This window comes from Saimiri boliviensis, chromosome 8 (genome assembly GCF_048565385.1).
Source record: "Saimiri boliviensis isolate mSaiBol1 chromosome 8, mSaiBol1.pri, whole genome shotgun sequence".
NCBI classification, from domain to species: Eukaryota; Metazoa; Chordata; class Mammalia; order Primates; family Cebidae; genus Saimiri; species Saimiri boliviensis.
The window spans coordinates 25,124,522-25,134,643 of record NC_133456.1 but is presented as its reverse complement, the minus strand read 5'-3'; the positions used below and the strand labels follow the sequence as shown (position 1 = coordinate 25,134,643).

The window sequence follows — 10,122 nt, the reverse complement described above, 5'->3', positions numbered from 1 at the left end:
CAGCAAAGGCCAAGTGACCCCATTTCTATAATGCCCAACACAAGCCACCCCAAACAGCGTCCCACTCTGGGATGCAAATGTAAGAGGTCACGCCTAAAGAAACGCAGTTAAAGATGGAACACAAAAATGAGGCTTGTGGCTGCTCCTGGGGAGGGAGGAGTGAGGTGAGAGGGGAGGGACACCTGCGCCGGGCCGGGCATAAGTCCGTTCCCGTTCTCTCTTAATCATGTGAGCTGTGGTGGGTTCCTCTTCTGCAGGGGTGACGTGATTCACACAGCAAAAACCGCACCCCTCAGGCCCCAGCCAGAACTCGGCCCTCCCACAACGGGGTTTTCCGGGCCCTTCTGCTCTTTTATAGATGCTCCTGCTGCCGGCATCCCCTTGGCCTGGTTGCCCTCCACTGGGAGGCCCTCCCGGATGCCTCCTGCCTGCGGGTGGCGGCGTGAGTACTGTCATTGAGTGCTGGGTGTCTGCCGCTCAGCCTGGCCCTTGGGGGTATTGCCTGGGCAGCTCCGGCCCGTCACCCCGGACTCTGCAGCCCCAGACCTCGCACCCTCCAGACCCGCTGCCCCACACCCAGAGTTGGCGTCTCGCCACGCCTCTGCCGCGGGACCCTGGCCGCGGCCCCAGCCCGGAATGCGCCACCAGCCTGAGGCCTGCAGGGGGCGCCCTGGCTCCCCGCGCAGGTGCCCGCCCATCTAGCAGAGCGGAATGCGCGAGGCTGAGAGCGGGGAACACCCAGCCCCGCAGGGTCTGGGAACTGCGATTGCCTCAGTTTCCCCTCCTGTAAAAGGAGGCTATGCTCTTAGCCCGGGCACACTGAGCCAGGCCCTGTGTCCGGGGTCGCGGGCCAGCCCGCCCGAGGGCTGGGGGCTCCCGGAACGGCCCGCGCTGCCCCGGCGCCCAGAGACTTGAGGCGGGCAGCCGTATCGCCCTTTGAAGGTGCGCGGCGCGGGGCAGAGCGCCCTCTGGAGGCCACCGCCGGCCCCGCCCCCGCCCCGCCCCCGGGCTCTGGGCGGCGCATGCGCGCGGCGCGGCGCTCCGCGGGCGGCGAGAGCGAGGCCGGTCCGCAGCCGCGCGGCGCTCGGCGCCCCATTCATGCTGGGCATCGGCTGCGCGGCCACGCAGCGGAGCCCCAGCGCGGCGGCGGCCTCGGCCTGGGCGGCCTGCGCGGCTTCGGTGGCCCTGCGGCAGGGCGGGTGGCGGCGGCACGGACGGCTGGGCGCGGCGATGGCCGGCGGCGGGGCGCGCCCCGGGGCGACGGGTGAGTCGGGGCGCAACTTTCCCCGCGGCGCGGGACGGTGGGCGGGGGCCGGGCCAGGCTGGGGTCCCGAACCGGGTGGCCCGTGGGTGGGCGCGGGGCGGCCTCCTGCGGCGGCCCTCTCGTGCGGCGGCGTGCAGGGGGTGTGCGCGGAGACTGCGGCGCGCGTGTCCGCGGTTCGCGTGTCCCTGCGGCTCCGGCCCAGGCGTCCGCGTGTGTCCGGGCGCGGCCGCGGCGCCGACGCGGAGAGACCGCACCCCCGTGCGGCGGGGCTGGGACCGCGGCCCGGGGCCCAGCGCCGCGGCCTTCCCCGCCCCCCGGCCGGGCCCACCGAGCCCCGCGGCAGCTTCGGGGCGGCGGGGGGCGGGCGCTGCCCCTCCGCGGAGGTTGGGGAGAAAGTTTGCGGCCGCCCCGCGGGGAGGCCCCTGCGGTGCCCAGGCCGGGCCCGGCCGCTGGACCTCAGCTCGGACCGCCGGCCGCGGGCGAGAACGGGATGGCCAGGCCCGGGCAGTGATCAGAGCCACCCGGCGGGGCCGCGAGGGCTGGAGGAGGTCCTGCGGGCTAAGCCCCCTGCCGGCCCTGGGGCGTGGGGTGGAAGTTGGAGCAGCTTCCCGGGACCTCAGCCACCGCTGCCGCCGCTGCCCCCTCTGGCCTGGGGTGTGGGGAGGTGAGCGCTGGTTGCCGCCCGGGAGGCCGCCCCGCTCGGGCCTCCTCGGCCTCCCCCTCTCGGGGCCTCTCCAGGGTCAGCCGCTTCCCCCGGAGGCTTCCGATTGCTTCCTGGACAGTCCCGGGCCTGGTGTGTGGCGAAGCTGGAGGCAGCGGGGCTGATCCTGGGCTGCCAGGGGAAGGGGGAGCGGGGACTCCAGGGAGGCCCCTCTGCCAGCATGAGGTCCCAGGTGCAGCCCTGGAAAGGAGGGGAGGGGCTCCAAGGGGCCGCCGGGGCAGCAAGCTACCCCGGCTCCTGTGTGGGGTGCTGGGGCCACGCCCCTTGAAAGAAAGGGGTGTGTGTGCGGGGGATGGGACGTAGTCGAGCCTCTGTCCCCTCAGCGTGGCTCCTGTGGCTCAGGCTGCTCTGTGTTGCCCCACCTCCTTTCACACGTAGCCGATTTTGGGGTCGGTGCGGGGATGGGGTGCACTGTCTGCTCCCCGGGCCCTTGAGGAGCTCGCCTCAGCTCCTCTCAGCTCCCTGCGGTTCGGGGTTTGCGGCAGAGGCCAGGTGCCGCACCAGGGGCACCTAGATGCTGCCCAGCCCTTGAGGAGCACCCAGCCCCCTGCCAGAGGCAGGCATGTGAACCAGTGATTCGCTGCAGGGGAAGGCTTCCATTTCTTGCGGGGGGCGGTGGGGCCCAGGAAGGGCGTTTTGGGCAGAGGGGACAGCATGGGCGGAGGCCTGGGTTTGTGGCCTCGGTGTGTGCTCTGGGGGTGAAAGACACATGAGGTGCCTGTGGACAAAGCAGATAGCCCTTTGCTGGACTCCTGGTCCCCCAAGGTCATTGCCTGTGTGTTTTGAGCCCCCAGGAAGACCCCTGTGCACAGAGCAGCTTAGAGCAGCTGGCCAGGAGGAGAGGGTACCCCAGGGGAAGGCCCACAAAAGTGGGCACTTTTTCTGAGGAGCAGGGCTCCAACACCTTCAGATCCAGATCCTCTAGGGCCAGTGGGGAGCAAGGCCATTGTGGCCACCTCCCATGACCCCCATGTGGGGGAGGCGGGTGCCAGGAACAGCTCCCTTCCCTGGGCTGCTGTCGTGAGCCACTGGGCAGGATGGCAACCCCACACCCCAACCTGCCTGAGCCATAGAAGGATCCAGCACAGGAGGACTTGGGGGGATTGGGCTCTCCATTGTGGGGAGGGCTTTGGGGGGCCTTTGTTTCTCAGGGTGAGAAAGAGCTGCGGTATTACCCAGGCCAGAAAAGGGAAGGGAAGGAGACACTGCTGGCTTGGCATTCCACCAGGCGGCGATCCCCTCCTGTCCGGGAGTGGAGCCCCTGGGCTGGGGTTCCTGCCTGCCCGCCCGCCTGCCGGCTGCTGGGCCTCTCCCCGCCTCTCTCTCCCTGCTAGCCCTGTCGGCATCCCAACGCCGGTCCATCCTCCCCTGCTCTGGCTCTGCCTCAGCCCAAACAGCTCTGGCCATGCCAAAAAGCCACAGCCATTCTTACTGTCCTCTCCACACAGCCAGTGGTTCCCACCCCAGGCCTTTGCACCTCTTATTCTGCCCCCCACCCCCACCATGAATGCCTACCCTCCTGCACCAGCTCTTAGGCTGCCTAGTCCTCCCAGAGCAGGTGGAAAGGCCCCTGAGGCCTTTCCCAGCCACAGTGGCCGGCTCTGCTCCTCAGTAGAGCACATCATCTGCTGGTTCTCCCCTCCCAGCCCCGGCCCAGCCCCTGGCACCCAGGCCCAGCTTTGGAATGAATGCATTTTTTTCCTGGGCAGACCTAGGCCTATGAGAGTTGAGCCCTGAAGGCTGACCGTCTGGCCCAGTCTTTGGAAGCTCTGGATTTGGACCCTGCCCTGGTGGGACTAGCTAGGTGACCTTGAGTCTGAGCCCCGAGTCTTGTGCCTGTAAGGTGGAAGAAGTGGGCCAAGCATTCTCACTGGCCTTTGTTAGATGCTGGGCGTGAGGGACCCAGCCATAGGTTTGGGGCTCCCCGTTTCTTGCCCGGCAACCCTATGTCTCTGGGCCAGTCTCTTCCCAGTAGCCTCTTTGGGGAAGCGGGGGTGAGGGTGGGGTTTCGGGTGGTGGGCCCAGGGCCAGGCTGGAGTTCGGATGGTGGCCTCTTAGCCTTGTCCCTCCTGTTGAATATAAAAAGTAGGGCCCGTAATTGCATTAAGACGTGTATAATTATCCCAGAGGAGGGGAGAGCCCAGCCCCTGGTAATTGCAGGCCTGCTTTGAACTGATAAACGGTGAATGATTCATGTTTTCTTTGGAGTTCACGTGTGCTCAGCTCCCAGCCCCGGCCCCACTGCTACTGCGAGGAGCCTGTTCTCTCGCTCCCGGGTCTGCCTTGAGCTCTGAGGTGGGGGCGGGAGCGAAGACTCCTCCTCTGCTGTTCTTGGGGCACTGTCCGGCCAAGGCAGCTGGCAACCTGCTGGGAGCATGCTGCAGTTCCTGCTCTGGGATTCCAGCCAAAGCTCTTTGCTTCTGAGAGCCTCGATTTTCCCACCTGAGCAGTGGGTATGCGCTGTGCACATACTGGGCAGGGGGTGTATGGGGAGTGAAGCCAGAGTGAGGAAGCATGGGGGCTGCCATGCCCAGGCCTGGCTGGCCCTCCGCATACCCTTCATTCATTTACTCACTCACAGGGATTTACTGACTTCCTGGGTCCCTAGCTTGGCTTGGGGATGCTTTGGCAACCACCCAGAGTCAGGCCCTACTCTCAAAGGGCAGCCATTCTGGCCGGGAGAGTGGGAGCAGTAAGTAACAGAGACCCTTCCCAAGTCCTGTGCTACAGATGAAACCAGGGTGACTGAGCAGGGCGAGGAGTGGAGACGGTGGGTCCAGAGGCCTGGAGGAGGGGCAGGCAGCCCTGTGCTCTGCCTGTGGGCACCAGGCACAGGGGCTGATGGGACTGTGGCCAGCTCCCTGGTAGACTTGGAGAAGGCATTCGTCTTCAGGCCTCAGCTTCCCCATCTGTAAAATGGGGCCAGACCATACAAGGGGTGTCTGGAAGTAGAGGGATGGTGTGTGCAACCGGCTGGCCCAGGCCTGCACTCAGGACTCAGGACTCAGCCTTGCTGTGACCAGTTCCAGCCAGGAGTGGGTGAGAGGCCCCAGCATATCAGGCACACCTGGGGCAGCAGGCCCTAATGACACCAAGGGAGTGGCGCTGCTGACTATGCCTTGTGGGCAGGTATGCCCTTTCCTCTTTCATCCATGAGAGAAGAGCTTTCATCTCCCTTTTGCACATGGGGAAACTGAGGCTACAAAAGGGGACTGTCCCTATCAGGGCTACCTGGCTGCAGAGTAATAGGGTCTAGATTTAGCCTAGCCCCTGGCTACTAGTTGCTGGGCAGGAGGTGGTGAGACCTTTCCAGAGGCAGTGGAGGCCATGGCAGGTATGGGGACTTCTGCCAGGATTGGGACAGTGCTGACTTCATGTGCAGGTCAGAAGAGTGGCCCCAGCCTCTGTGTAGGGGCCTGACTGTAGGTGGTTGTGGGTGGAGGGAGCTGAGTGCCCTGGCAATCCAGGAAGGAGGGATGGGCCTTTTGGGGAGTTTTGGGGTTGAGTCAATGGACCTTGGTAGTGAGTGTGACCAGGAAGTGAGGGCCAATGTGGAGCAAGGTGGGAGGGACCACACAGGTCTGGGTGGGGGTAGAGAGCTGAGGCTGGGTAACTGGAGGGGTGTAGTACAGGGAGCACCTGCCCACCTTCCCTGTAGAGGAATTCCTCTTTCCTGGAGTTGGCTGTGAGGCTGGGAATGGGAGTGACAGCTTGGTGGGAGTGCTGAGAGTCAGGGCTGGGTGGGCCAAGGAGCCTGGGAGGGGGCCGTTCCGCAGGGCACCTGTTGGCTGGTGTGGGGATGTGGGTGGGACACACTGCTTGGCTTCTAAACTACAGGTCTCAGGGTCCAATATGGGGCTTGGGGTCCCACAGAGAGCAGCCCAGGCTGCCACTTGCCCACAGTGAGAACTGCTGCCTGCATGGCCTGGGCCTCCGTGTCCAAAGCGGTGCCTGTGCTGTGCACTGTCAGGGCGTGTGCAGGGGAGAGGCAGGGCTCTGGAGGTGGGAGTGAGCACTAAAGCCCATCTGTGTCAAGCTTCTCTAGGGAATGGTGGTGGATCATGTCCCCACCAGCCTTGGGCAGGGAACTGGTGCCCACCCTGGAAGTATAGAGCTGTGGGGAGGGTCCTGCCCCCCAGGACATAGGGAGGCGCTGGGTGAGAGATGCTCTCCAGGTCCTGTTTTACAGATGGGGTGTCAGCTGGGGTCCCAGTCTAGACCTCGGGCCCTTGTCACCCACCTCCCTGTTCCTGGCCTCTGCCAGTGATGGCAGGGCACAGGTGCCAATGGGGTGTCCTCATGCCAGATATCCTGGGAACACCTGGTGTGCCCCACAGCTGACAGGGCCTCAGGCTGGGGAGGTGCCCTGGTTAACCGCTGGCTCCTCCTGGTGGGTCAGGTCCTGCCTCCTGGAGATGGAGTCAGCATGCCTAGCACAGGAAGGGCTCACACTAGAATATCATGGGATGGGGTGTGCACGTCTACACATATGTTCGGGTGTGTGCTTGCCAGTGGGGGGGCTGTGCCTGCATTCACATGCTCTTTCCTGCCCCTTCCCCAGGGCTGAAGCTCCCGGCGCCATGAAGCTCGCCCCAGCAGGACCGGAGCACCGAGGCCCAAGGCCCCACCCTGCCATGCTGCTGCCACCACGGAGCCTGCAGGTGCTCCTGCTGCTGCTGCTGCTACCGCTGCCGGGCATGTGGGCTGAGGCAGGCTCGCCCAGGGCGGGCGGGGGTCTGCAGCCCCCCTTCCGCACCTTCTCAGCCAGCGACTGGGGCCTCACCCACCTCGTGGTGCATGAGCAGACAGGCGAGGTGTACGTGGGTGCGGTGAACCGCATCTATAAGCTGTCGGGGAACCTGACGCTGCTGCGAGCCCATGTCACCGGCCCCGTGGAGGACAACGAGAAGTGCTACCCGCCGCCCAGCGTGCAGTCCTGCCCCCACGGCCTGGGCAGCACGGACAACGTCAACAAGCTGTTGCTGCTGGACTATGCCGCTAATCGCCTGCTGGCCTGTGGCAGCGCCTCCCAGGGCATCTGCCAGTTCCTTCGGCTGGACGACCTCTTCAAGTTGGGCGAGCCACACCACCGCAAGGAGCACTACCTGTCCAGTGTGCGGGAGGCAGGTAGCATGGCGGGCGTGCTCATTGCCGGGCCACCGGGCCAGGGCCAGGCCAAGCTCTTTGTGGGCACGCCCATTGATGGCAAGTCCGAGTACTTCCCCACACTGTCTAGCCGCCGGCTCATGGCCAACGAGGAGGACGCTGACATGTTCGGCTTCGTGTACCAGGATGAGTTTGTGTCATCGCAGCTCAAGATCCCGTCGGACACACTGTCCAAGTTCCCAGCTTTTGACATCTACTACGTGTACAGCTTCCGCAGCGAGCAGTTTGTCTACTACCTCACGCTGCAGCTGGACACGCAGCTGACCTCGCCCGACGCTGCTGGTGAGCACTTCTTCACCTCCAAGATCGTGCGGCTCTGCGTGGACGACCCCAAGTTCTACTCATACGTGGAGTTCCCCATAGGCTGCGAGCAGGCGGGCGTGGAGTACCGCCTGGTGCAGGACGCCTTCCTGAGCCGGCCAGGCCGTGCCCTGGCCCGCCAGCTGGGCCTGGCCGAGGACGAGGATGTGCTGTTCACCGTGTTCGCCCAGGGTCAGAAGAACCGCGTGAAGCCGCCCAAGGAGTCCGCGCTGTGCCTGTTCACGCTCAGGGCCATCAAGGAGAAGATCAAGGAGCGCATCCAGTCCTGCTACCGCGGCGAGGGCAAGCTCTCCCTGCCATGGCTGCTCAACAAGGAGCTGGGCTGCATCAACTCGGTGAGCGCGGTAGGGGCGCCCCTCCTCCCAGGCCCCATCCCCCGTCCCCGCCCCACCACCCCAACCCGGGACAATAGCATCAGTATCATACACACTCCCAGTGGTACCTGCTGCGTGCCAGGCCTGGCTTTTGGCTTGGCCACCCCCAAAGCCCAGCTAGGTGGGGTTGCCCTTTTCCATCCCCAAGAGAGTGGGTTTGGACCCAGGGTGCTAGCCCCAAAGGCTGCTCCCAGCCATGATGGTGTCTGATGCCTCAGAAGATGGGGTGACAAGGCCCTACTGACATAGTCCACAGCCCCTGTGGGACACCGGACAGAGTGTCAGCCATGCACCTGGTCCCACGATGGGTGCTTCCTGCTCCATCTTGTCCCCATCCTACAGATGAGGTTACAGGATCAGAGAGGTGGGGGGTGGGGGTAACTTGCCCTAGTTCACACAATCAGTGAGAGGCAGAGCTGGGGCTAGACCCTCCCAATCAGGTGAGCCCAGACGCCATCTCCATGGAGCGCCTGTGTCCCCCACATGCCCCTGGTGGCACCTGCCTGCTGGGCCTCTGCCTTTGCCCAGCAATGGGAGCTGACAGTGCCCAGGTGCAGGCCACAGTCCATACCTTGCAGAGAAAGTGACCCTGACTCCAAGGAGCCACGGCCCCCAGCACCCATCCCAAGGCACCCCTGGGGCTGGACCTCTATCCTGCTGCCTTTCATGCAGCATCTGGTTCACACTCCTGGGCAGGCTCAAAAGGCACAGGCCTTGCTCAGGGTGGCAAGTGAAGGGACTGGGACTCAGCCCAGACCTGGGACCCCAGAGGCCAGGCCCTCTGTGCTTGCTGCTGGGTGTCGCTGGCCAGCCCAGGGGAAGGCCTGCCCGTCTCTGGCTGCAGCCTCCCATCTCTGACCTGGAGGTGATCCTGGTTTTGTCCTCTGGGCAGAGTGGGACTGCAAGGGCCCCTCAGCCCTTCCATCTCATGCTCACTGCCTGTGTGAGGCGGGGCCCATGTGTGCTTGGCAGATGCGGTTGTCCACCTTCCCCTTGGCTTTTCAAGGCTCATGTTTTCTCTGTACCATACAGATGGAGACACTGAGGCTTGGAGGGGCAGAGCCTTGGTGAAGCCCCACCACACTCTCTCTTTGTGCTCTGCCCCAAAGCTGGGACCAGCTCTTTTCCTCCCTGAGGAGACCCCACGGCCCTCTCCCACCTGTTCATTTCGTGTGGCCCAGCCCTGGCCCAGCCTCCCCTGCTCCTTCCTCCTGGCCCCCCAACAAACCAGCTGCAGACAGGGACCATCTGCCCCACTTCTTCCCACACTCCTTCCCTGCCTGCCCTGCCCTCTACTTGGGCCTGGCGGTGGAGCAGCACCCCTCCACGCTGCCCCAGCTGCTCCTGAACCTCATGCTATTGATTGCTTTCTTGGGCTCTTAGCTGGGAGCCGGCCCTTTGCCTTTCACATGTGACTTGCTTCCTCTTGTCTTAAATAAACCCTCTCTGTCTACACATTTTCTCTGGGGGCTACTCTCAACCTCTCTAGAAAGACAGCCGCACTCCCGGCCCTGCCCAGGGAGGCCCAGTCCTCTGGGAGGAGGCGCCTGGGGAGTTGTTCTCACCCTGCCCCTCCCACAGCCCCTGCAGATCGACGACGACTTCTGCGGCCAGGACTTCAACCAGCCCCTGGGGGGCACAGTCACCATTGAGGGGACGCCGCTGTTCGTGGACAAGGATGATGGCCTGACCGCCGTGGCCGCCTATGACTACCGGGGCCGCACTGTGGTATTCGCCGGCACACGAAGTGGCCGCATCCGCAAGGTCAGGCCTGGGTGGGCCGGGCGAGGAGGGGGCTTGGGAGGCAGTTCCTGCCTGGGGCAGGAGCAAAGGCTTGAGGCCCTCTAAGGTGGTGGCAGGGACAGTGCTGCTCTGTGCTGTGGGAGGCTAGATCTGGCATATGGGGGGCAGGAGGAGTGTGCCCTACACTGGGCCCAGTGACCTTGAAGGGCCCCGCTCCCCTCTGTGCCTCTGACCATGACTGGCCCCAGGACCACTTAGCAAGGATACTTTGAGACCATGCAGGAGCCTGTGCAGGGCCCAGGGATGCTGAGGCGGGGGCTGGCTCTCCAAGGGCACCTGCTGACCTCCCAGGGAGCCTGCTGTGTGTGGGTGGTGAGGACAGGCCCGCATGGCCCCCTCCCCTCTGGGCCCTGCTCCCGAGCTGGGAGATCCAGTGTCTGCTGCCTCAGCATTCTGCTGGGCTGGAGGCCTTGGCCCTGCCTCCTCCAAGCCCCTCTGCTGGGCCAAGGGCAGGGCAAGGGTAGTGCCCCCAC

The 10,122-nt window shown here is 64.7% G+C and overlaps 1 protein-coding gene across 1 annotated transcript in view; it reads left to right on the top strand.

Moving 5' to 3' along the window:
• The first annotated feature begins 1,036 nt into the window (after positions 1 to 1,036).
• The window catches only part of PLXNA1 (plexin A1), a 54,005-nt gene continuing 44,919 nt past the window's right edge, over positions 1,037 to 10,122 (top strand). The window contains exons 1-3 of the mRNA XM_039477297.2: positions 1,037 to 1,264; positions 6,547 to 7,807; positions 9,428 to 9,610. Coding sequence (XP_039333231.1) covers positions 6,566 to 7,807; positions 9,428 to 9,610 — 1,425 coding nt within the window. The 5' untranslated portion in view covers positions 1,037 to 1,264; positions 6,547 to 6,565. The remainder of the gene's footprint in view (positions 1,265 to 6,546; positions 7,808 to 9,427; positions 9,611 to 10,122) is intronic.